This window comes from Erigeron canadensis, chromosome 7 (assembly GCF_010389155.1).
Source record: "Erigeron canadensis isolate Cc75 chromosome 7, C_canadensis_v1, whole genome shotgun sequence".
Taxonomy (NCBI): domain Eukaryota; kingdom Viridiplantae; phylum Streptophyta; class Magnoliopsida; order Asterales; family Asteraceae; genus Erigeron; species Erigeron canadensis.
The window spans coordinates 26532009-26559732 of record NC_057767.1 but is presented as its reverse complement, the minus strand read 5'-3'; the positions used below and the strand labels follow the sequence as shown (position 1 = coordinate 26559732).

At 32.9% G+C, this 27724-nt stretch overlaps 2 protein-coding genes and 1 long non-coding RNA gene across 3 annotated transcripts; 2 read left to right on the top strand and 1 right to left on the bottom strand.

The window, feature by feature from the left end:
- The first annotated feature begins 4019 nt into the window (after nucleotides 1-4019).
- LOC122607288 lies at nucleotides 4020-4631 on the top strand. Its single transcript, XR_006325028.1, has 2 exons — nucleotides 4020-4203; nucleotides 4365-4631. It is a non-coding gene; the product is annotated as an uncharacterized LOC122607288 (long non-coding RNA).
- A 283-nt stretch (nucleotides 4632-4914) lies between these two features.
- LOC122607287 (amino acid transporter AVT1A-like) lies at nucleotides 4915-9408 on the bottom strand. The gene is made up of 12 exons (XM_043780227.1): nucleotides 9138-9408; nucleotides 7903-8189; nucleotides 7592-7806; nucleotides 7461-7484; nucleotides 7200-7380; nucleotides 6570-6786; nucleotides 6023-6158; nucleotides 5927-5946; nucleotides 5590-5735; nucleotides 5448-5491; nucleotides 5293-5355; nucleotides 4915-5091 (listed from the first exon to the last, which is right to left on the bottom strand). Exons 1-12 carry the CDS (start codon nucleotides 9341-9343, stop codon nucleotides 4999-5001), a joined length of 1632 nt encoding a protein of 543 aa, XP_043636162.1. The 5' UTR covers nucleotides 9344-9408; the 3' UTR covers nucleotides 4915-4998.
- Nucleotides 9409-23069: 13661 nt separating this feature from the next.
- On the top strand, nucleotides 23070-26650 carry LOC122608124 (phosphatidylinositol 4-phosphate 5-kinase 6-like). The gene is made up of 8 exons (XM_043781217.1): nucleotides 23070-24323; nucleotides 24477-24644; nucleotides 24743-24908; nucleotides 24988-25104; nucleotides 25416-25609; nucleotides 25704-25815; nucleotides 26032-26087; nucleotides 26197-26650. Exons 1-8 carry the CDS (start codon nucleotides 23194-23196, stop codon nucleotides 26477-26479), a joined length of 2226 nt encoding a protein of 741 aa, XP_043637152.1. The 5' UTR covers nucleotides 23070-23193; the 3' UTR covers nucleotides 26480-26650.
- Nucleotides 26651-27724: the final 1074 nt, after the last annotated feature.

Here is a 27724-nt window from a genome sequence, read left to right as displayed (position 1 = left end):
TATCGCATGTTGTGTTAATCAAACTTAAAATTATTCATAATATCATTGCAATTTTCATAAAACTATTTTCCTGATATATAATTGTGATAGCTTACTATAGAATTCATATTTGTTTTTTAGTTTTTTTATTAAGTTTGATTAACACAACTTATATAAGGAAGTAATAATAACTTAAATTTAATAAAATAAAATTAAATCAAAGGGTTAAATAAGATATACATCATCATCATCATTTGATCTAATAGATGTAAATAAAAAGTTAAAATTCATATAATGGTCCATACTTCTTCAAAAATGAATTAAGGTTTCTCTTTAATATATTTTTAAAGATAATAATAAAATAATACTCTTTATCTTATATCTTATCCAATAGAATAATAGTTAATATTATATATATATATATAACAAAACATATTTTAATTGAAATATCTAAGGTATGTTTCATTTAAAATATACAGATTAATTTTCTACTAATAAAAATAGTAAGCTATATTTCAAACTATAATAAAGTAAAATTGAATATTAATAATGTCGTAACACCTGATATCTAATGTCTAGGTTAGTCAAATTATCAACGACAGTGTTGAGAAGGCCAATTTTAACTTAGGTGAGTGAAAACTTTGGGAACATCAACTTTTAACATTGATCAGCAATTTTGGAGCATGTGGTGACGGAGAAGTTGCACTCTATTTAACAAAGTAAAATAAATTATTGAAATTAATGATGTATGATTTAGCTTGTAAATATGCATGACTATTGTGATTACTGTTATAAAAGAATTTGAAAAAAATATAACGTTTTTACATACAATTATATTATCAATGTAGTGTACATTTACCTAAACAAAAAAAAAAACATTTTTTTCCCTATTCTATTAAAAATCAAAACTTTTAAAATTTTTACTCTACAAATAGAGAGGTTTATCTCAAGACTAATGTTTCCAACCAAGTGATGTACTTTCAAATAAGAGGCTTATGATAAGAAAGTCAACGTTTGTATGTATTTTTTATTTATTAATATTTTGTAGGAAAAAAAATACAAATATACCATTAAAAAAGATTACATTGTACCAAATTGGAGTCGGACTCCATCCATGGTTATATATCATGAATATGACATATGGTTCAAAACTTGGATGCCATGAGGTTTAAAATCATCCATGCGATTCATGTTTCTGAGTTTGCGTTCCTATGTAAAACAAATGGTAATAATACATGGATAAATATATGTTCACCATTCCTTGAGGCACACTCGATTGCTAACCCCTTAAGATGTTATTAAAGAAGGAGTGAAAATAAGAAAACATTCTGGAATGATCATTGGCTTAATGGTGGCAACCTTGCAACTCAATTTAGAAGGTTGTATGTCTTGGCACTATCGAAAGAATGTGTCATGTGTCACATTTTTCATGACATAACATGAAAATCCGAATGACATCGAGATATTTGTGATGACATGGATAAGCAATAACTTTTGGCATTGAATAATTTATTGAATCGGTAAGACTTAATGAACAATACAATAAATGTTTGTGAAATTTTTAAGATCAAAAAATCAAATGTTAATAAAGTGAAATTAAATATTTTAATTCGTTAATTATTACTTTAAAAAAATTATATTTTTGATGTATGTAAGTATAAAACTATATTTACTCGCGTATTACGCGGGACAATAATCTAGTTATTTTAATAAAGGAATGCAATGTGTGATTCAAAATGATACCACTTTTTTTAAGGGAGATAATTACTTTAAGTTATCCTAACATGACTAGGGTAATCTTAACCCTTGATTGAAAATCAAAGGCCAAGATTCAAAGAGTATCTTTGAATCTTGTCTCTTAATTAAAAATCAAGAGTCAAGATTTCTCCAACTTGACTTAAATTGGAGAAATAACCTGAGCTAATAGTGGACTGGTCAAAATGGTGTTGCTTCAATCTTTGATTTCCTTCTTGTAATTTTTTGCTTGTACCTGTGCTACATGCTTTTATTACTCTTATTACTCGTACTCTACTTGCTTGTAACATTACTCTAGCTCCTCGCTAGCTTCTTCTGTTAATAAAAGTCTGATCGTTCAAAAAAAAAACCTTGAGGGAATTCTCTCTCTTTTTTTAAATGGTTATCAGAATAAATCATCTCTACCCTAAAATGTTAATACAAAGTAGAAAAGTTTAAAATTTAAGGATATATATAAATATCTAAAATAAAATATCATAAAAACAAATATAAGTGTTTTAACATTCTTAGGTTTTAATCTAATTTTGTGTATATACGTATTGAAACTTTTATCTCTCTATATAACTAAAAGAGGATATGTTTTTGATTATGTGACAATTATGAAATCATGTCATGTAGGATTTTTTCCTAGGTGTCATACTTACATTAAATTCATAATTTTAAGCATACTTTAAAAACATTACACTTTAGCCTAATCATCATTAAAGCACAATTTAAAATTTATACTTTAGCCTAATCATCATCATTAAATAAGTAATAATAAAAAAAAAAGTTAAAAATAAAATAAGACGGCAAAATATATCTTAATGGAAGCAAAGTATATCTTAATGGAATTGATAGATAAATTTCTTATGTTATATTAATGTATATCGGCTAAATTCATGGATAGATTTCTTCTATTTTTTTTTTATTTATGTTTATAATAATTATGCTATATTAAAGTTATAGTAAGTATATATATATTCAGAATCGGCTAAACATTGTTTTCCTAATTTATTTTTAATTTTATTTCATGTATATTTCTTAAAACTTAATGGATGGATTTCTTTTTCACAAAGATATACAATTTTTTATGATTTATAAATGAAAAATTCTAAATTGACAAACAAATTACAAACAAAATTATACAAACTCACTTGTCATATGAGATGTACCAACTAAATTAATTCCTTTTTTCCTTTTTATGTTTCTTTCTCCATGTTCTATTGGTGACACCTAAGTTTGTATAGTTTTGTTTGTAATTTATTTATTGATGTAGTTATACTACATATTTGACGTAGTTATTACCATTTAGGTGGGGTGACAGAGAGTCTTGCTTTTTGAAGTGTAGACCAAGGTTCAATCCTTGACAATGATGTAATTTAGTAGTGTATTATATCTGCCGTTCAAAAAAAAAATAAACCTATTTGACGAATATCATATATTCATAAACTATAGTTTTATTGTTTGAATCAATCGTAATCAGACATATTTTAATATTATGAATAATAATGTAACTATCTGTAATTGTATTTTTTACTTATGTTATTAGTTAGTCCGCACAACATGCGGATTTAATCTAGTTATATGTATATATATATATATATATATTGAAACTTTTAAATAATTAACTGTCGTTCTGTTATTTTGTTTTGTGTAGAAATTTAAATTTTTTGCGAAAGATGGTCATCCTATGCGACTGAAGCTGAGAAAGTAAAACATTCGAGGCATTTAAATAGGATGCATGTCTAAAGCATATGACCCATATGATGACATGAGTGTTTTCCTTGAGATAATTGTGAAGAATTCTCACAAGTTACGAGTTTGTCTTTTAGACCGAACATGATAAGTAAATATATAAGGGTTCTAATGAACATATCAAGGATAGGCCGAAACTTTTGATGAAACTTTGTAAGTAGACACGAGTTTAAAATCGAGTAATTAAAGCAATTAGACACTGCAATTACTCTAAAAGAACACAACATAATATGTTGAAAGCAAACAAGACATAAAAGAAAGACAATCATAATACATGTAATCTAATTTATTCCTTAAACTAGTATATAACTCTGCCGACGCAATAAGTTATATAATATACTTGCTTAATTATTGACTTACCGTATATAAAGATTTTGACCAATAATAATGATAGTATGGAGTAATATCTAATTATATAATGGGTAATGATTAATCCTTCTAAGTTGTTAGCCTAAAAATCCATGTTACCATCTAAAGCTATTAGGAGGATAAATCATTTTTCTTATATAATATGTCCACAAAATATAAAGTAAAAAGAAAAAGTTAAAATAAAAAAGAAAGGGTATATGGAAACTTGGGGTAGCTGATTGACAGGTTGCACCTACAGGCTACATGTAGCCATTTCCACATCCCACACACATATACACATTTTCACCCCCAATTTCCCATACTAATAATCATCAAATTAATTCATCAAATTGAAAATCAAACCTCGTCATATGCTCATTGAAGGTGTTACTCAAATCAATCGTGAAAATCTTTGTTGATTTCTCAAGCTCAACTTCCCTTTGACTTTCCTTTGTCTTTCTTTATCTATACTTTACTTTTGGTTATATGAATTTTGCTGCAATATGTATATGTTTATGTATATGTATATATGTATGATTTAGCAGGTTATTAGGATTACATAAACCACCGCTGAATATCGCCGACCCCACCACCACCATCATCATCATCATCATTAGAGAACTCCGCATGCGAAGGCCACCGAAGACACTGCCGCTGTTGGATACCACCAACAGTTTCTTCTTCATCTTTCTTCCTTTTTTTTGTAATTTAGATATACGGATGACGCTGGTGTAACAAATTATATTTAACTTGTTGATGATGATTGTTACGTTGGCAAAAGAATTAAGAAGAGAACATTCTCCGGTTTGTTATTTGGGCTTGGTGTTTATATTAATAATTTAAAAAATTTGTGACAAACAGGAAATTGTGAAAGTTTTGTACTCTATGCATAGAATCTTGTAAATCACTGTTATGACTAAGCCAACCAGAGCTTCTTATTAGCCAAACCAAGCCAGTTAGAAAAGAAGTGAGCCGCTACTGTAGTATTCCACTTTCGGATTGTTATATATATATATAATAATGACAATTGTCAAATAATCTGAAGCTATAGCTCAAGCTAAACTTAACCAAAATTATAACTTCCATCCTCTGTGCTAGATTCAAGTCGTCATGTTTATTAATAAAAAGTATGCAAGTTTTACAACAAAAAAACTGCAGAAAAAGAGACATTGTTTGATTTCAAAGTTCATTCGCGATATCTGCTAAAGATGAGTACGTCCCCAAAATCATGCAGATGACGGCCAACACCGTGATACCAACGCTCAAACCAATCTGCATCCATTTTAACAAAAAAGGGTTGTGAAATTTTTCAAAGAAAGTACCATAAAGTATCTTGGTCTCAGAATTGTTGAATAATATGTATACACCATGTATATGTATTTGTGCTAGATAAATTACTATGTTTGACCATAAAAGTCAAACTACAAACTTCATTTATCTACCAGCAGGTGCAGTACTGCAATAGCTACTTACTTGTGTTGTTGTGGCCTTACTTCCGTTAATTCTCAAAAAACACAGGGCTGGCAATATGAGAGACTGCAAAGGAACATAGGTATAGAAATCGCTTAAGGCCGTGTTATAAATATTCACACAAAATGTCATACATGAGCTCGAAACTGCAAGCTTACCACTAAGATACATAGGACTGAACCCGTCAACGCCATCACAAGACCTGCATTCAAGCGACACAAAAGAATAATGAATCAACACGAAAGAAAGAATCAAGCTTGACTAGGAACGTAAATCAAACTCAGTAAATGTGTTGCTTACCGAAAAATGGAAGGGAAAACGCAACGCCAATGGAGGATGCAACAAGTGCTATTCGTAGAATTATAAAACACCAATAACTGTTTGCAACTTTAACAGGTAAAAGCTCTTCAATGGCACTAGCCAATGGGTTCATTAGCAAGGCATACGTAAAAACTGTTAAGGAAAATACAGGTTTTGCAAATATATAACAATATAACATGTTTTTTTTTTCTACTAAGAAAAATCATAGCAGCAGACTGTAGATGACAAGTTTCTGCAATGTGCAATGGCTTACTTAAATATCATAAATCTATTCAAAAGTTAATAATTCTTTAATAAGTGATCATGAAAAGGATATTTGGTAAACGGATTGATAATCTGCAAATAAGTAAAAGTTTATTAAATTCAAGCTGTAAACAAAACCATGAAATTCGACCAACAGAAGAACACTTACAACAGTTATCAAAGCAACTTTTGAAGCAAGCGCATCGTCAGGCATGTTTAGTGTTATCTGGGATAACGAATTTTCTCCAAACATGAGAAAACCCAAAACCGCAACAATCCCATACATCAAAACACACAACAAAAAACTGCAACAGAATCAGATGTAAACTTGATTAAGATATGTACCCACTGAACATAAATTTATAGCATTTATCAATTTGACTTTTCGTGTCAAACTCGTAGTCTTAACTCTTAAATGGAGTAATGAAATGGGAGCATTATAGATTTAACATTAATCAATAATTTCATGAAAACTTTTGAAATTTATCTTAAAAGATTATAAGTGGCTAGTTTGACATTATAAGATTCAAATGCAAGTTATATCAAAAGTTCTTATCACTGATATAAATCAGTTTAAGAAGTTTTATGTCCTCTAAATCTAATTAAAAACACTTCAAACTCTAAAAACCTTTGACCGAAGAAGAGATTAGAGGTTGTTAAGAGTTTAGATGCGAAAACAACGAGGCCCAACTTTTCCTCAAAAACAAAATACTCACGTTATGATCATTGCCTTTGTAAACTTTGTTTTGTCAGCCATTGACTGGTATATATTTGGGAACACAACATGCCCCGAAAAGCAAAATCCATATATACCAAGTGCGAAAGCAATGCCACCCAACTTAATCGGTGGACCACTTTCATGAAAGCCAACGTCCACTGTCCCAAGCCAAAACACACAGAGGATCACCATAACAGTAGCCACAACACCAGTAGCTGCAAATGTTAAAGGCATGTACTTCAACTCAATAATTTAAAAAGGAATGCACAAATTAGCATCTATTAATAATTTAGACGCGCCACTTTTTTAGTCATTCATTTAGATATGGGTTGATTCGTGGTACGTTTAGCTGTAATGTCTCAAATATAACTTAAAGCAATTACCTGAAAAGGTTGTGGGTCAATCGGGCAAACATGTTGCAAGTCTTTCAAATTATATTTATATGCTAAAAAACAATTGATTACAGCCGTGCTTATATAGTTATTAAGATCATAACTAGCAAATTAAATTTCATAAAGATTTTGCAGGTTGGTCCAACCTTACTAACTTGTTTTGCCCCAGCTTAAAAATTACTGTTTTGACTTTTGACCCGTTACTTGCCCACCCGTTGTTCTACTAACAAACATACCTGAAAGGTATGAGATCACTCGGACGTTTTTCACCAAAAGGGTGAGTACCATTACAATTGCAGAAAGAATTGTGAACAAGTGCACTGAGTCCAGTTGGAGACCACCCAAATGCAAGGATGCACCAGGAAATAAACTAGTGAGATTATCTCCTTCCAGAATAATGAACTCCACACAATATGCCTAAATGTGGATGATAGACATAAAAGTTAAAAGACATGTTCTTCCAAAAAAATTTAGGGTAAAAGAATTAGTGTACTTACGTAGAGTGATGTATACAAAATGATCTGCAAAATAAAAAACTCATGAGTCAATTATTATCGGAATACCAGCATCAAGGGAACTATTACAACCTAAAACCCCTTTAATCATACATAGAATAAACTACACTTACTGAGATGATAAGACGGCCATATTTCCCAAATGCAGCTTCTCCAATATCAGGATATGATTGAATGTTTTCATTGTTCTCGAAGCAAAACTTCATGAGATAAGCTGTGTAGCAACACATCACTGCAAAAAGGAATAGCACACCCATGCCTACCCACCCAGCTTCTGCAATTGTGTTTGGCATTGAAAGAACACCAACTCCAACCATCACATTCACCGCTGATCCAACGTATACCAATTAAAAATCACTTAAGTTAATATAAACAATGCTTACGTATCATCTGTAAAATATGAAAAGGACGACAAGTTTCTTACAATTGAAAACAGTCTGAGTGACACTGCATCCGAAGGTAATGGGGAGTTCATCAATGAGTTGATTGGGCAAAGAGCCTCTCCCTGACCACGTTGAAATCTTTCTAGAGATTCTATCTAAATCTTGTTTGCTATAAATCTTTGAACATTCGATCAACAACTTAGACTTTATATTATCATCAAAGTTACTATCAATCCCAGGTTCATATAAAGAATATATAGAACCAGATGGGCGTCTAAGGAATCCCAAACTTGGCGTTGCTGAAATAGAGTATGAATCAAGAGTCTGCCTGCAATAAAATGACCGTTTCAGTTTCCTTTCGAATGAAATTTACATATACACGTATGTAGCTTTCTTTGTATGATTGCAAAACAGTTGTTAAACAACAATGTTAAATCACTAATGTACGTTTAGACCTCTACAATCTACAATTATCTCTTAAATCATATAAAAACATTTCTATGCATACTATAAACAAGTTGATCAAACGAAATGACTACACGGATAATCACTAAAGATTACATTTTTGTTTTTGAATGGTTTTTCCCCTAAACTAATCAATTGTCCTAACTGGTGCAACCTAAAAGTTTTGGGCCAACCAACTTTTGAGCATTATATGCAACCAGATAACGCAAAGGTTAGTAGCAATACAACCAACATATTGCTATGTACTCAACATTCAGCTGCAAAATGTCAAAATATTACCCGGGTTCAATTTTAGTACAATGTCTCATTTGAGACAATTAATTAAGATAGTAAGTTGCTTTTGAAAACAAAAAAAAATAAACAACAACTTTGTTTTCTGAAACATAGGTAGTCCTGGCTAACACTAGTACTGTGACAACTAGTATGTATATAAATGTTGTAAGTGTATATATTCAACTTTCAAATATCGCCATTGAAAGTCTAGTAGTCTTTTTGCTGAGGTTGCAACTTGTATGGATCAATCCCGGCCATGTGGCAAAAATGTCACCTTATACATACAATAACAATATTTGAATGTTGGGTACAGTAAAAATCTTTTAAAGTAGATACATAAAACAAAATTTTTACTAAAGGAAGATACACATCACCAAACACTAATCTCATATTTAAAAGTAGCAAAACAACATCTATGCATTTGTTTAATTATCTTCCATTCATATACTTAGCTAATTAAAAAAAAAAATGCATTAAAAAACAAACACACATATGACATATGTAAGAGTAAAAGATGAAACTATTCGTGAATACTAACTTGTAACTCCGGGGCCATTGTTGACCCGATGAAACTTGAGAAGACGAAGATCTCCTACTCGAAATATCATCATTATCATTCTCATTATCATCGTCGTTATCGTTATCATCATCATCACTATTATTCGCTTCGATATCATTCTTCTCATCGTCGTCATCGCTGTCTTCCATCAAATAATAGTCATTTTCCTTCCCTTTATCCGTCATATTTTTCTTTACTCAATCAAATTCAAAACCAAGAAAATAATATCTCAATTAAGTCACAAATCAAAGAGATAGACATACACACACTCACATATTTATATATATACGAATGATGTAAGTAAACTATGATAGATAATATATTATAAATATTTAAAAAAGGGCGTGTTAATGTGTCATGATCTTGAGTCCGCATATGCATCGACTCGACCATGAGAGACTTGTCTGGCAAGATCGTACGAAACACATGATGTTTTATATTTTGTTGCTAAAATTAAGGGAAAAGAGAGAGAATGTGAATCGTCACAGTTGTCAAAGTGTTGTGAGACACTAATCATCACAAAACATGTGTAACGAGGATACGTCTTCACGTTAGTTTTAGTCATTTTTGTCATTGTTTTGTCAAAAAAGTAACGACAGATGGGGGTTTTATATTTTTATCTATTTTCTACTTGTATTAAATATAAAATTGAAGTTGACAATTGGCACATATGGTTTATGTTTATAGTATCTTTATTAATGATATCACATGCTATATGATCAAGATAGAATGGAAAATTGAAGATATTTGTTAATGTGATTGCAACCACCTTCCTCTTATATAATTTGTATAGGGAAGTAATATCTGTATCATAGAATTTGATTAATTTACTACTGTGTTGCATTACATACTTGTACCGTATGTTATAAAATATGTACAGTGTGGTATATGCATAAAAAAATGTGGTACGATTATCACTTCCCATTTGGATAATGGTAGTACATTTACATGTAGCTTTTGTTGAAGGTGATTCCGCAATTAGTTTCTTTATCTTCTTTTAATTAGAGGTAAGATTATGTAAGTATGATTTTATCAGGATTGAATATTGTTATTGGTACTTTACAAAGTTTGTACAAACAATTGGTCGTGCCCAATATAGTTAAATGATAGCTTGCCGATGATGGCCTAGTTGGTCATATTCATTCTTGATTTTATCTAATGTCTTGAGTTTGATTCTTAGAATGGTAAGCCTTGGAAGTTTTCCCTCCAGATATATGTAACGGCTCATGCATCTCGTTATCTAAGGTATGATCACCTACTTCGGCACTTCGTCATATGCCTAAGCCCCCATGGATCCTTTGCTCGAATACCAAATCATCAAATAATAACAGTTAATAAAAAACATAAAATTTTGCACCCACAATTAAATGGATTACCTCCAATAAACTGGTACATTGCATACACAAAAAAATAACTCAAAACTTTATGTATACGTGGGTTCCATAGTTTTAGAATCTTTATCTAAATAGACAACTTTTTAATTAAAGCATAATCCGAAAACTAAGGAAATTGAATAAACAATTAGAAAACGATTAGGACTTTGTGATAATCCCCTGTTTTGACCCTTTTACCCTTTGACTGACTTGTAAAATGGGTTGGTATTATCCCAAGTCCCAACAATGGACAATACATGTCATTATCGTATGATAATATGAGAATTCGACACAAGATTTTTATAAGGATACATCGATCATTTCAATCTGAATGTTGCGTAACAGTTGTTGCTAACTTGCTATTGTCATTATCTTAAGGGACCAGCAACAAAAATTTTTTTTTTATATAAACACGTCATATATTTTACGCTACAACTTTAAATATGGGTGGTGACCCGTACATCACCAAATTTAACCATACATCACTAAACATGTTTTATATTATTGAATAATACAACACCTAAAACTATGTTTGGTAATGTATCGTGAAAAATAATGGTGCACAGATTATCACTTTTTTTTTAATGTAAACATGTCAAATTTTCAATTGAACATGTCACATTTGTGTAACCGTTGTTGCTATTCTTATTGGCTTATGGTCCAACCCAGCCCGACCCAAGAGCCAGAACTTTTACCATTTTAAGGACCGTGGCCCAGCCCAATATACTTACGGGTTGTTGTGGGTTCCGTTTTTTCCTGGCCGGTTTTTCGGGTTTTTTGTGTTGACCCTAATTTTGATCACCCCTACTTATGGATATTATGAATGAGCAAAAACTTCTGTTTAGCCGTCTCGGACTCAATTAGAAGTTTCCCTTCGCTTTCAGGATTCATGATGCTTTTAATTGTTTTGTATTTATGCAAATTGTGTAAGCACGTAGATTTTTGTCAATCAAGCATAGTTTTACATTTGAACACTAAATATTAACTAACAAATTTCATCTTGTACATTTACAATTTAGTATGGATCAGATTTGGAACTTTTAGTTGTATGTTGTGACGGTACAAAAGACTAAATAAAATTTTGATGGAGCCCCAGTTTCAATTATTGTTGCTAAATTAATCTTATAAAACTGATAAGATACTAACATAATCTTTAATTATTTGTCAATAGATAGTTAGACTACTGCTTTTATTATGGGTTCTCAGGGTTTCAAGCAAGCCTTATTCCAAAAGGTTTAATCTTGAACATTGACTAATCTTTGAAGACTATCCTAGACAATGTTCAACTACTATGGAATTAGGTCAAACTAGACGTGGGCAAAATATCCGGTTCCAAAAAAACCGATTTGAATTATCTAGGAACTGGAACCAATTGGAACCGGTTCCTGAAAAACCGGTTCCGGTTCCTCAAGAACCGATAAATAGGAACCGGTTCCACTTTCGAATCCAAATTTCTGGTTCCAAACCGGTTCCAATCAGTTCCAAACCGGTTCTTGGACAAAAAAAACGAAAAAAAAGCAGTTAAACTTTGACTAAGAACCGATTCTTCATCAAGTTGACTGAAACTGGTTCCGATCTTTTGCCCACGTCTAGGTCAAACCCAAAATAAAGTGTAATGTTCTTTTCAAGCAGGCCTTCTTCTTTGGAAATAGAACGGGCCAGGCTTCTAGAGAATGAGGCTTCTAGAGAATGAACCTGTAAAAGTTTGTCAATGATCGGGCCGAAGACTAAAGTAGAATGGATGAGGCCTTGTTAGCTTTTAGCCTCTTAGTACTTGAACCATCTATAGCAATCAATTTCAACTTGTTAAAAGCCATATATGACAATTGTCGATTATTTTAATTAAGAGATTTTTTGCATTCAACTCCATCCAAATTGTACAAGTCTCACCCATACTTCAGATATTCAAGTGTCATATCAGATTAATTGACCATAGTTTTATCGGGTTGCAATGATAAGAATCCATGTTTATATGGCCATCTCTAAAGATGCCTTTGGAGATGAGCCACTACTAGAGGCTCTTGGATGCCCTTAACGTTGAGCATAGCCATATCATGAAGCCTTCAGATGGGATGCCCTTAGATTACCCATATCAGTGAACCAATCTTATTCAATCTTCAATTAAAAATTAATTTTTCCCTCTTTCACATATACAACCCAATCTAACTCAAATTTTCATTTCATTCACGACCCAATCTAAACCAATTTTTTATTATATTAAAATGATTTATTATTTTTTTAATATTAAAACTTTTTATTATAAACTAAAATAAATAATGTACTTTTATGATAGTCATATAAAACATCGAAAAAGTAAATACAAATTTAATAAATTAAAAATATTTCACATTCAGTAACCAAACATTATATAACTAAAAAGATAAACAAATTACAATTTTAATTATTCATTAGAAAGTTTTTGTATATAAAAAGCAATTAGATAATGAAAATTTAGATAAAAGTTTTTGTATATAAAAAGCTTTAAATAAAGTAGATAGGTGTAATAAACGAAAGGGTAATAAATATGTACAGATAAAAGTTAGATAAAACTATAAAAGTAATATTCTTATTTTGTTTCAAAAATCCAAATCAAAGAGTTTTATAAAAAAAAATACGTTTTTCTAAGTAGCTCCGTTTTTAATAAAATTTATGTCAAAATGTTCGTAACGGAAAAATAAAGAATACTATGTTTTTATATTTTTAATAAAAGTTATAAATTATAAGATATTAAAGAAAAACTAATAAGACTTATAATTAATTATATATAATAAAATAATGTGAAAATTACACCATTGGAAAGTTGCCATGTGGCAAGGATGATGTAACAAACTCTGAAACACTAAAGTTCATTTTGGAGACAAGATTGTGCAAGATCGAGCGGCTCCTTCAATTTTTTTATAATTTAATAATCAACGATCCACACTAAAGTTCACCAATAAGGGTGATCTTATGGTTGGAGCATATCCATATCATGAAGTCCTTAGGTGAGATGCAATGAGGACATGAATTTTCCTTGTTTCATGTGATGATGCGAACAAAGTAAAAATAAATATTTTATTTAAATATTGTGTGTAATGGGTAGGTGTTGAGGTGGATATAATGAAATTTAAGGATATTTGTAAGTGTAACATTCGTGGTTTTCGACTTGTATTAACGTGATTTAAACGTGATTAATTGTGATTTAATTTTTTCATGATCTAGTGGCTTAATTTAAATTTGACCCGTTAGCTTAAACGTGCAAACAACTAATTAATTTAATTACTTAATTTCATTTAATGTCTTCTTGACGATTTGATAACGTGAAATATGATAGACGGAATTATAAAGACGTGTTACTCGACATTGTGATGTAAGTTAACGTTTAATTAAATAGAAATGTAATTGGGTGATCCATGGGTCGGCCCATGACCTATGAACCACCACATTTGACCCAACCCTATCCACCCAACCCATGTCTTCAACCTCTCACCTTATCCATTCATTCAATTCATCCTCCAACTTTTCTCCCCCTCACTAACACTCCATTCTGAAGTTTTTTCTTTAAAGGATAGGAACGGAAAGGATTAGATAATTCTTCTATTTTGCATTATTGAGTTTCTTTTTTTTTTTTTAAAAAAAAGAAAAGGGAAGAAAAGAAAATTAAGGCCATTTTGATGTAAAAACTTTCCTCCCATTTTTGGGAGGATTTGGATGGAAACTTTTTAGCTTATGTGTATAATTACCAATTTATCTTTATTAACTAATGACAACCTTATGGAGAAAATGACATAATTGTAAAGTTATAGTTTTTTTCCCTTTCTTTTCTTTTCTTTCTAACTCAAGAACACTATTAACTTTGTATTTTCTTTTCTTTTCATTATGTAACACCCCAACAAGGCGGAATCATGGGGCATCACAAGAAAAACACAACACGACATGGAAATTATGTAGAGTAAATCTAAATGCATAGAAAGGATTAAGTAATCCATACGAACCATTTAATAGATCAAGTAACTGGATCACACATAAGCATAATACCCTAATCGGGAAAATAATGAATCATGGATCCAAGAAGTCCAAGTCCAATTCTAGCATGACCAAGCAATCAACCATCCAATTCGTCTATGAGTTAACCTGTTCACCTGAAAAGTGTACTATAACGGGTCAACATAAAGTTGGTGAGTTCGTAGGGACAAGTAAAAGTAAACAAGTGTCGGGATATCAACCGTTAACGATATACAAGGATTAGAATACCTAATCACGTCCAAGGAAACCCTAAAAGGTTACACGTTATCACAAGTCAATACAAGTCAACGTCAACTTTCAATAATCGTCCATACATATATATTATCGTCCAATAATCGTCCACATATATAATATCGTCCAATAATCGTCCATACATATAATATCGTCCAATATGTGGGTTAAACAACCCGAAGTCCACGGTTATGATCATGCCGGGCGTGGATTCGTCAATCCACCGTCCATGTCCACGTCCATATATATATATATAATATAACGTCCAATAGTATACAATAACGACTTTTATCACATATACACGTCCATTAACACGTATCACAACATAACGTCCTACATCACATTTAACGTCCATTAACAGGCATCACAACATAACATCTCGAATCATATCATAATGTAACTAGTTAACGACCACAACATGTATTCATAACGAAAGCAAAATCAACCAAGTGATAAGTCAATACGCCCATAGAACAATCAATCAGTCAGTTAACGATAAAACAAGTATGTACACTTTTCAGCCCGAATCTCAATCGAGTAGGGAGGGTTTACGAAACTCACCTTGAGCGGCTACAACAAGTTAAAGTCAAACTATAAACGTCCAACAATCGCTTTGTGTGCATCACCTATCAAATACACATTTTTAAAATCACAAGTCAAACCCTAATCGAAGCTTTATAAGGGTAAATCAACTTTGAATGACAATCGGGACTCGACTTGGTCATGCCACGACACTCAAACGTCTTTTCGGTTCAACCGAATAAGAACAAGGACGCTTTAACACGACATTTTTGGAAATAGATATGGATTCACCCCAAATGGATGTTACCATGAGAAAATAGACTCTCATACGATTCCAACGATAGGTCATATGTCTAAAATGGGCTTACGGTTCAAAAGTTATAAGCGTCTGAAGTTGACAAAGCGTCACTGGTTCAGCAGCTTTTCACTGCGCCGCAGTGGGGTCTGGCACCACCCACTGCGCCACAGTCAGCCCTATCTGCAGCCAAACTGCAATAGGTTTCGAGCTAGAACACCCCAAAACTCCATTTTTGACCCAATGATCGACCCAAGGACCTTTCCAACTCGTTTTTAAGCATAAATACACATCATTGACATGAATAAACAAAACCCATATCTTAGTTTCAATTCATAACATCATACAAACCCGGATTCACCTAAAATTCAACCAAAACCCTAAATGAAACCCTCAATCGACCCAAATCCGTTTATGACCCGAAATCAAGCAAGAAATCTTAAGATTTGACAAGGAAACATGTTAATGACAAAATTAAGTTAGGTTTCACTTACCAAATCTTCCAAAAGCTTTTGAATCCGAATTTGACCCCATAAATGAAGATTTCTTGCACTTGGAGGTTTGATCCTTTGATATGATGTTTAGTTGATGATGATGATGAAGTATTTATCACTAATCTAGCCCAAACCATAATAGAAAAATCCAAGAATTTAGAGGGAAGGAGAAGGTGTTTTGGTGTTCATCTTTGGAGAGAAAGAGAAAGAAAGAAATGAAAAGGGAAAGGAAGGGGGAGTTGGGGGCCGGCCTATAGAGGTCCAAAAGTGGCTCCCGCTCCACTAACTTCGACCAATAGCTAAATTTTAACCATTTAAATCACTACTAGAAAATCTCGTATTACCGACGGATTTTCGACGGCAAAAAGTTTCGTCCCAAATTATCGACAGATTCCCGACGGATTTCAGACAAACTGCCAATTTTTTTTTTTGAAAATATTTACGACGGATTAGCGACGGATTACCGACAAAATAGAATCCGTCGGTAATCCGTCCCAAATTTAAAATTTTAGCGACGGATTTTAGACGGATCAACTTATTATAGCAATAAAACTTCAAAAAAATCAATAAAATATTTCCGTCCCTAATCTGTCCCTAATTTTAAAACTTTGCGACGACAAAAAAAGGACGTCCCAAATCTGTCCCTAATTTTAAAACTTTGCGACGACAAAAAAAGGACGTCCCAAATCCGTCCCTAATGAGCCGTCCCAATTCCATCCCTAATGAGCCGTCCCAAATCCGTCCCTGATCCGTCATTAATATTTAGAATTTGGGACAAATTAGGGACGGACCAGTATGAGATTTTTCGATTTCTAGAGCATGGGAGCATTTAAATGAAAATAAAAGTACGAATTAAGCTTTTTCTACACACAGAGTCCTATTAGTACGATATATATATCAATAAACGACTAATTTGTAGGGTTTACACCTTTAACCCGATGCGCACATATATCGTTTAATACTCGAACGTAAGTGTTTGTACATAAACTCGCTAAGGGGTGTGAGTTTGTACATTTTTTAAACTTAAATATGTTTATTTGGTGATATAGTTGTATATAGGAATGAATATTTATAATTTTTTGTTCAAATCGTATTTTTAAAAAATTAAAAACTAAAAGTCCGTCCCTAATCCGTCGGTAATTTTAAGAATTAAGGACGGATTAGGGACGGACTATTATGTGACTTTGTGTTTTTGCAAGCACGCGAGCATTTATATTCACTTACAAGTACGGATTAAGTCTTTTAATACATATAGAGTTCTAATGAGATGATATGTACACCAATAAACGATTTATTTGTGACTTTTACACCTTTAAACAAGTGCACGCATATGTAGTTTAATACTCGAATGTAAGCGTTTGTACATAAACTCGCAAAGTGTGCGAGGTTGTACACTATTTAAATTTTAATATGTTTATTTCGTGATATAGTTGTATGTAGGAATGAATATTTATGATTGTTTGTAGAATTTTTTTTTTTTTAAATTACAAATAAAAGTCCGTCCCTAATCCATCGGTAATTTTAAGAATTAGGAACGGATTAGGGACGACCTATTATGTGATTTTGCGTTTTCGAGAGCATGCGAGCATTTATATTCACATACAAGTACGAATTAAGTGTTTTTATATATAGAGTTCTAATGGGATGATATATACACCAATAAACGCTTTATTTGTGACTTTTACACCTTTACCGAGCGCACATATATGTAGTGTAATACTTGAATATAAGTGTTTGTACATAAACTCGCAAGGGGTGTGAGTTTGTACACTTTTTAATTTTTAATTTGTTTATTTTGTGATATAGTTGTATGTAGGAATAAATATTTATGATTGTTTGTTGAAAAGTATTTTAAAAAAATTAAAAAACAAAAGTCCATCCCTAATCCGTCGGTAATTTTAAGAATTGGGAACAGATTAGGGACGAACCAATATGCGATTTTGCATTTCCCGATCATGCGAGCCTTTATATTGACATACATCTAAAGATTAAGTGTTTTTATACATATAGAGTCCTAATTCAACGATATATACACTCATAAACTACCTAATTAAATTTTTTAACCATGTTGCATGTTATACAACATAGCATCGGTACCAATAATCTATTTACTTTTAAATAAAATTTTGATATACATAGCTTTAATATTAATTGGTTATCATCATATGTATAAAAATGTGTTATATTACATTACATACACGTATTCTATTCTATTTAATATATTATATATTATATATTATATATCTAATAATAATCTGATGAATCATGTGTTCCAGCTGTTAACCAAAAGAAAGGAAACACTCAAATTGTCAAATAGAATTTTAATCTCTACCGTCCATACTCTCTAATCAACGGCCAACCTCAAGTATCCGTGTGATTGCATATCTACCAATCAAAAGACCATTTCCATCCATATCTTGTATGTAAACAAACGCCCATGAATAACTAAATCATATCCTATATCTGATTAAAACCCGATCTAACCCATATGCAAATAAATCTTAGGAGTTTCTCCTTTAAAAAAAAACACCAATGGCAAAGAAAAACCAATAGTAAAAATAATTGGTTAGAAGAAGAGACACAAGAAATCAACATACAAGATCTACATCTTCAAGAAACTTGTATCTCCGACGGCAAGGTAATGAGTATCATAAACTCTTCCGTCAGCGACATCTTCAAGAAGCTTGCACTTGAGCACCGAAGATGGCAGGTTACAACAAGAAGAACGTTTCGAGGGTACTACGTTTGTCATTACCCACTTTACTAGTTGTTGGAAACTGACATTTGTAACTAAGAGAGTTTGTTGTAGATCTGAGATTTGTAATGTTGAAATCATATCTTGTGTTTAGTTATCTATTTACGTATTGTTAATCAATTAATGTTTTTCCAAATGCAATTTTTTTATATAGATATGGTATTCAACAATGTATAGATTTCTGGATCTTTTATGCAATTTGATTTATAAGGAATATCATTTTTTAAATTTGTGGATGGATAAGATATATAGAAGCAGAAAAAAAGAAATTTTGGGAAATTACGTGTGAATATATACATACATATATATATATATAATTAGAGACAAATTTGGGACGGCAGTTTCCGTTGGTAAATTATAGCCGTCGGTAATTTTACATAATCATGGCATCGGTAATCCATCGTAACCACGTCCGTCGGTAATGTTACTGTCGCAAATCCGTCGTTAATTGTGTTGTTGTAAATCCGTTGATAAATATATGGCCGTCCCAAAATCCGTCGGTAAATATTACCGAGGCCCTTTTTAGGATCGGACTAAATCCATCGAAAATCCGTCGGTAAATGCGTTTTGGGACGGATTAGGGACGGATTATAGCCGTCGGTAATTTCAGATTTTTTTCGTAGTGAATGCTAAAACAAAACCGTGCACTTAAACAAGCTCAACGTTACGTTAAAACTCGACAAGACGCCCACAAGTCATATCAACACAAAAAAATCTTTCACATTTAATCACGTTTAACTTACAAGTCAAATGAGTCAAAATTTACGAATGTTACACATTAACTGGAGAATGTCTTTTTGTTATATAATTTTTTTTTCTTTTCTTTCTTTATCCAGTCTTCTCATTTCCTATCCTTTAAAAAAAAACTCGAAAATACAGTGTAAATGCTTACATCTATCTCTCTCTCTAAATTCTTCTCTTCATTAAATGTGTTCATGCTAATTTAATACTAGAATCATCATCAGTACATTATCTAATCATCTTATCCAAAGATCAAAAGTCAAAGTGCAAGAAATTTGGTGTTATAGCTTAAATTCGGATTCAAAGCTTGTTGGAAGGTTTTGGTAAGTCAAACTTGTCTCCAATTCGTTATTTCATGTTTATAACAATGTTTTCCACTAAACCAAAACATATTTGAGTCAACTTTCCAAGTCAAAATCGTTCTTGAGTCATAATTAGGGTTTTAAGTGGTCAAATGGGCCAAAATTAGGGTTTTTCACTCATTCAAAGATATGGGTCGAAATTCTGAATTGGGTTATGTTTCTTAATACATTCTTGAACTAATATAAGCCATCCTTGGTCACATTTCGGATTAAATCTTGTAGAAAACAAAATTAAGGTTTTTATATTATAAATTAAGTCAAAAACGGATTTAACTATAAAATCTATGATTATGAACGAATTGGAAGGAGATTTGGAGTTGTTTATGTTTATCTAGGTTGTTATCACTCAAAACTTGCTTCACGTCAACATAAAATCGATTACTCATGCGAAATTAGGGTTTTATTTTGGTCCTTGGTCGAAGTCAACTAAATCTTGCCCAGTTTGTTCTTGTGCCTTGACCAAAAAAACTGCTTCTTCCCTTCCATCATAGGCTACGCCCCTAATGGTGTCGGTTACGCTAGCTGCCTTGGTCTTGGCGTAGGCTACGGCCACATGACCGTAGCTTACGATGGGCTACATCTCTGATTTCAACCTTACGCCAATATTCTTCTTTCTACGCCATGTTTCCCTTCACGAGATGCTGAAATTCCTCTTTCCAGACCACCGTAGCTTACGCTGGTCATCCTCGTACCTTACACCACCTACATTTGCCTTACCGTCCCTTACGCTGCTTCTTGTCGTACCTTACGCTGACATGTTTTCTTCCCCCCGTAACCCTACGCCAGAACCACCGTACTTTACGGTGGTGTGGTTTTCATGTTTTTCCATAATTTTGTCTAGCTTTCCTTTTTCCTCCTTGCTTCGAGTCCAGCTCTTTGTGGGTCTTTCCTGGTTACTTCTGGTTCGTTTTCAGTTCAGGGAAGTCATATGTTTGTCAGGGAAGACTTTGATCTCTTTGTTGGCTAGCAAATCTATAGCATTACATATATATATATATATATATATATATATATATATATATATATATAAATGGGGGATGGGAATATAAGGCTGTTAGGTACCTAAGCTTAGAAATCATAAAAATCATGGGGGCCCAAGCATTTATTCATTAAACAATAAATAATAAAATATTAGTATGTGAGGCATTCCTCACCTAAGCTTAGGTGTCGGACAACCTTATATTCCCTTTTCCCTATATATATATATATATGTGCACACAGGGGAAAGATAATTTGAGACCAACTAAAAAAAGTCCAAAAAAGAACCATTGATTTTCGTAACTTACACACCACCATCATCATCTACTACGATATAGAAGACTTTTTTATAAAAACACTAAGACTTTCCAGCGACGGGTCCACAGAAAAATAATGTGTAAGTTAACTTACACATGATTTTCTGGTGGGCCCGTCACCGTAAAGTCTTAGTGTTTTTACAAAAAAGTCTTGTATATCGTAGTAGATGATGATGGTGTACAAAAATCAATGGTCCTAGTTGGTCCTAAAATAAGAGGTGGTCTCAAAATATCTCGCCCCTATGCACACATATACATACCCATAAACATTTATTTTAATATAAGTGTGTATACATAAACGTAGATATTAATGCACGTATTTTATAAACGTATTGATAGGTTGGGAACTTTAAAGGATTCAGGTCATTTAAAATTCGTTGAATACTTATAATTTAATTATAATTTGACGTTCAAGGCAAAGGTGAGTCTCGTAGCCCCTATGTCTATCTTATTTTGGGGTGGAAAATTTACTTGTCATTTAAACGTTTGTCGGTTGATACAATTGATTATGATATGAAATGTGACGATTGATACTTGATTATTTACTTGTGATACGTGTTTTTAGACATTTGTATACATGACGAAAGACGTTTATTATATTATTATGTATGACGTGACGGTGGATTAACGAATCCACACGCACTATGATCATGGCCACCATATTGATAAATATTGTATATTATAATGACGTGACGTTGGATTGACGAATCTACACCCGGCATGATCATACTCGGATAAGGGTTTTGGCCCATATTATGACGTTTATATATATATATACACATATATATATATATATTGACGATTATTGTGACATGACGCTTATTGTATTGACTTTGACGTGATTAGGTATTCTAATCCTCACTTATCGGTAACGTTTGATATCCAGACACTTGATTTTCATTAATTAAACCTACGAAGTCACCAACTTTATATTGACACATTTTAGTACACTTTTCAGGTGAACATGTTAATCAGAGACGTGCTGGATGATTTGATTGATTTGATGCATGCTAGGATTGGACTTTGGACTATTCTTGGATCCGCGATTCATAGTTCCCGCTTATGGGTTATGCTTAGAATCATTTACCATCTTTTGAACTATTATTTTATACAAGTTTGATGGGCGTGCTCCTTATGCTTTATTTCATGATCTGGAATATGTAATTGAATGACTTGTATGGATTGTCTAATCCTTTTAATGTATTTAGATTTGTCTCTACTTAATTTCCATGTTGTGCTGTGCTTAGTATGTAACCCTCAAGATTCCGCTTTGTTAGGTTATTACAATAAGTTTGGAGATGAAATGCGATTTATTGATGAGGATTTGAAAGAATATGATGTGACAAATGACTTGCCAGCACCCTAAAGGCACAAGTAGCATTGGGGATAGTCTAAATGTCATAGTTGTTACATACAACGACATTTATGCATGTAAAAGTGCAACAATTTATGCCCATTCCTCCACATGTAATTTGAATATCTCAAATAAGTCATTATGCAATTCAACTGCTTCATCCAAGTTTCCTGTCCAAAACAAGACGAAAAGTAGTATTAAATCCACATGTTATTATTTTGTTATCTTCTTTTTACTAAATCTATTAGTAGTAATAACCAAAATTAATTTCCTAACACAAAAATTAGAAACCAAAATTCAACACAAAAACAGAAAAATTCCCTTAATGTTTGGTGTCATTTGAATTGACTTGGCAGAAGAATAGGAACCAAAAAGAAAGAAAACACAAAAAAAGATCAAGAGAGAATGTATTTCTGATGTTTCATATGAATAGAATGGAGAAAATCATGTCATTTCATGTGTTTGACATCTTTACATAGATTATTCTGGTGTAAAGGAACGATCATATCCAAGAAGACGCTATATGTTTTGATGCATAAAGATTAAAATAGATGAAAAAACATTTCAAGATAACATAAAACTAATGATCATCTTTAGATCGTTGAGACATGAAGGCATGGGAGGCAACAGTAAAGAAAACGCACGCTGTAGCAAGGAGACAAGCCAGCCATTTTTTTGGTTCAGCCCATGTTGCCAATGTTGAAGAAGACGAAGACATGGTTCATGCAGCGGGTGAGACCTATACTGCAGAACGTGACCTCCCCAATGGTGACTACTACACGGGTCATTGGTTAGATAACTTTCCTCACGGGTTTGGAAAGTATAGGTGGGGCGATGGGTGCATGTATGTTGGAGATTGGTATCATGGTAAGACAATGGGAAAAGGAACCTTTAGCTGGCCTTCGGGAGCCAACTATCAAGGGGAATTTAAGAGTGGGTATATGGATGGGGAAGGACTTTACACCGGCCCAAATGGGGACACGTACAAAGGGCTTTGGGTCATGAACTTGAAACATGGATACGGGGTGAAGGAATACGTAAATGGCGACGTGTATGATGGAGAATGGTGTAGAGGGTTACAAGAAGGAAATGGTAAGTATCAATGGAAAGACAGCGGCAACTATTATGATGGAGAATGGAGAAATGGTATAATGTCAGGAAAGGGAACATTGGTATGGAGTAATGGAAACAAGTTTGATGGATTTTGGGAAGACGGTATCCCTAGAGGACAAGGGACATTCACTTGGCCAGATGGAAGTTTTTATGAAGGTAATTGGAGTAACAATCCTTCAGAGCAAAACGGTACTTTCAATCCATCAGCTGATGCTGGAGACAAACATAATGATTGGTGTCAAGATCAAGTTTATGAAGTTGATCTTCAGGATTGTATAATTTCTCCTCTTGAGGATGTACCAATCATGCCTTCACAAAAGAAACTAGCCGTTTGGAGATCGACCAATGGAAATAACAGAGACCCCTCAACCCGGCCTAGAAGGATGTCGGTTGATGGGAGATTGGATTCAAGTTCTGACATGGAGGTTGATAGAATGAGAATGTTAGAAGATACCGAAAGAATGTTAAAGGCAAGAGATGATACGTCGTCATCATCTTCGCCTGGTAGTTCATCATACGAACCAAGTCCAATTGTAATACCTAAAGTGATCAAGCAACAAGGAGAGACCATTTGTAAAGGACATAAGAACTATGAACTTATGCTCAATTTGCAGCTAGGAATCAGGTTATGCTCGAGTTTTTTACAATTATAAGCACGAAGTTTATTGATTAATATACTTTTCATGATCATATAAATGTGAACAACTCAAACCATACAATAATGTCTTAAAAATGACTTTGACCTTCATCTGATCTGATGAATACATGTTTCGTATAGACATTCAGTAGGACGACCTGGCCCTGCTCCGTCTTTAGACTTAAAACCATCGGCGTTCCATCCAAAGGAGAAAGTATGGACAAGATTTCCACCAAATGGATCTAAGTACACCCCCCCACATCAATCTATTGATTTCAAATGGAAAGATTACTGCCCATTGGTTTTCAGGTAACACATTTCATTTCTTCTTACAGTAGTTAACTTATGTATTTGTGTATGTAAAACCATAACCTAAAGATATCATTCGATGTTATCAACTCTTATAGGACATTAAGGATGTTGTTTAAGGTAGATGCAGCCGAATACATGCTATCTATATGTGGAGACAATGCCCTTCGAGAGCTCTCGTCACCAGGGAAGAGTGGAAGCTTCTTCTACTTGACTTATGATGATCGGTACATGATCAAAACCATCAAAAAGGCTGAAGTCAAAGTGAGACTCTTATTTCCTAGTAACATGAACAACGTTGAGCTTTAACTCCAATTTCATGATCAATATACGTTGATCATAGGTTATTCTAAGGATGCTTTCTTCCTATTTTGATCATTTTCGCCTCTATGAGAACACTTTGCTGACAAAATTCTTTGGATTGCATTGTGTGAGATTAGTTGGTGCTGCACAAAGGAAGGTATGATATAAAGCTAATGACTAAACTACTAATAACTGCACATGGGTCAACATCGGGTGTTTGGATTTGTGTTTTGGAAATAATTATTAGTTTAGGGAAATAACTCGTTTATTGCAGTTATTTGCAATAACCTGAATACATAAAAGAAACTTATATATTACCTCTTCTTTTATTACCAAACTTCTTATAGACTATTCTCCAATTTCACAATACTTCTTTCACAAAATTCATAATTTGGGTCATATTCAAACACTTGAATCTGACAACGGATGCTTAAGCAACCTGCTTGACAGTCACAAGTGGTTCTTTAGGTACGCTTCATTATAATGGGGAATCTTTTCTGTACGAACCACACTATTCATAGACGCTTCGATTTAAAAGGATCTTCCCATGGACGCCTAACGGATAAACCTGAGTCAGAAATTGAAGCAACAACCATACTTAAAGATCTTGATCTCAATTTCTTCTTCAGACTTCAAAAGTCATGGATTCAAGAATTCAGACGGTACAATATGATATATTGAACCTAGTTTTTTTTTTTTTTTCGAATAGTGTCAGAATGTACTCAAGCAGAGCGTATTTAATGACTAAACATGCAGGCAAATAGATTTGGACTGTGATTTTCTCGAGCAAGAGAGAATAATGGATTACAGCCTCTTGGTCGGGATTCATTTCAGAGAACCATCCGATACAACCCCTATCGGTAAGTACTCTTTTCCCTTCTTTTTGATCAAAACTCTTAACATCATACACACATATCAGTAAAAATGTTTTCACTAAAGAATGCAGAGATCAATGTGTTATCAATTGCAGAGGAAGCCTGATTTTCACAATCTACACTTTTAAGTGTGAAAATATCAAAAAAGTGTATCATTGTGTATTTATCATATATATTATTTGATCTATTTTGCAGACGACACCACCATACAGGACGAATCATGTTCTGGAACCGATATGGAAAAAATCCTATCTGATCCTACTCGGTAAAACATGTTTCTGTTATAAAGTCCATAAAATGAAATTACATCTTTTTTTTTCAGGCATGTTATAGAAGACTAAGGCCGACTTAAGTTTACATGCATATAATTGCAGGATCGCAAATCTTAGACTGGGAATTAACATGCGAGCGAGAGTGGAAAAGATGGTGAGGGCTACATTGACAGAACTATTAGGAGAACCAACTGGGGAGTGCTATGATGTTGTTATGTTTTTTGGAATCATAGATATACTTCAAGATTATGACATTAACAAGAAAATTGAGCATGCTTACAAGTCAATGCATCACGACCCTACATCAATATCAGCTGTTGATCCTCGACAGTATGCTAAACGTTTTCGTGATTTCTTACTCAAAGTTTTCACAGAAGATGAATAGAGAGGGAAAAGAGTTTATACTCTTCCAAAATTCACAATGCATAATCTTCTTATGGACTGTAAAGTGTTTTTCTTTAGCCAGAAACTTGTTTGCATAGGGTACAATGTATTTTGATCAAGTATGCTTGTTTCTTGTAAAATACATCTTATGGACAGTAAAGTATTTTTCTTTAGCCAGAAACATTTATATCAAAAATTTGTATGGGGGGATTCTGGATGAATAATTTAGAATTCTTTGAGCCTATTCATTTAGGGGGGATTCTGGATTTGCTCTTTCGAAACTGCTTAGTTAGTGGCCTAGTGAATAACCAGTTTGAAACAAAATAAGTATTTCCCATCTAAATAGATCATCTTATTTTAAAAGAAAAACGCAATAAGCAGATAAGCAGTTATATAAGCAATGCTACACTATCTAGACAAATGATCTCAATCGGTTTTTCAGTGCCTTCAATAATATGAATGACTTCAGCTTATTATTAAACTTCTTTCTATCATCATCCTCCGGAATCCGGATTAACTAGGCATACTACTTGTTTCCAAACTTTTGGAAGAATCAATACATAGTAAACAAAACTTCGAAGCATGACTCAAGTTTATGAAGGAAATCCAATTTTCTTTCTAAAATCAGCTTCTATACATATTAATGCTAAACTTATCAAAAAGCTTTTGGGTTGTAGAAATTATGGAACAATCAAGTGATCATGTCACAAATGTAGGTGATCGCAGTCTTTCCCAAGGATCACTAATTCAAAAGGAGCAAAAAGGTTTGTAAGCAATTGTGATCGGTTAGCCTGCAAAGTTCAAAACAAGCTATTCACATACCTTAATCGGTTCATTCTAGATATCGAGGCTTAATCCTAACCAATATCATCACCTCATACTTCTTCAGAACCAATTTCAAATGACGAGAGAAAATGCTGCAAATGATGTTATTCATACCTTCAGACCTCATGCAAGGCCTTCATCATGTAGCTCTTTTAATGAACTTTGTACATGAAGTTAGTTGCATATTTTTATAAAATTTACTGTTGTGTGTATATATATATAGGGGAAAGGTTAGGGGGAGGTTATGTAAAATTCTGGGTTTATCAAATTCAAAGATTTAATTTATAACTTTTTTTAAAATGGCAGTACTTAAACTTAAGTAAAGTCTGCAGTACGGATCATTTTCCCATATATCTATATATATTCTGAATCACTCTTCACAGTCAAAGCTATGCTAAAAATTTGCCATGTAGGATTATCC

Excerpts from the sequence above, each read along its gene's own strand:
- LOC122608124 (XM_043781217.1), top strand. The coding sequence starts at position 23,194 with ATGAAGGCATGGGAGGCAACAGTAAAGAAAACGCACGCTGTAGCAAGG. Across the intron at positions 24,645-24,742 it reads TACTGCCCATTGGTTTTCAG|GACATTAAGGATGTTGTTTA; the intron begins GTAACACATTTC and ends CAACTCTTATAG. Across the intron at positions 24,909-24,987 it reads TCAAAAAGGCTGAAGTCAAA|GTTATTCTAAGGATGCTTTC; the intron begins GTGAGACTCTTA and ends CGTTGATCATAG.
- LOC122607287 (XM_043780227.1), bottom strand. The coding sequence starts at position 9,343 with ATGACGGATAAAGGGAAGGAAAATGACTATTATTTGATGGAAGACAGC. Across the intron at positions 7,381-7,460 it reads TTTTGTATACATCACTCTAC|GCATATTGTGTGGAGTTCAT; the intron begins GTAAGTACACTA and ends ATCCACATTTAG. Across the intron at positions 5,092-5,292 it reads GTAAGGCCACAACAACACAA|ATTGGTTTGAGCGTTGGTAT; the intron begins GTAAGTAGCTAT and ends AAATGGATGCAG.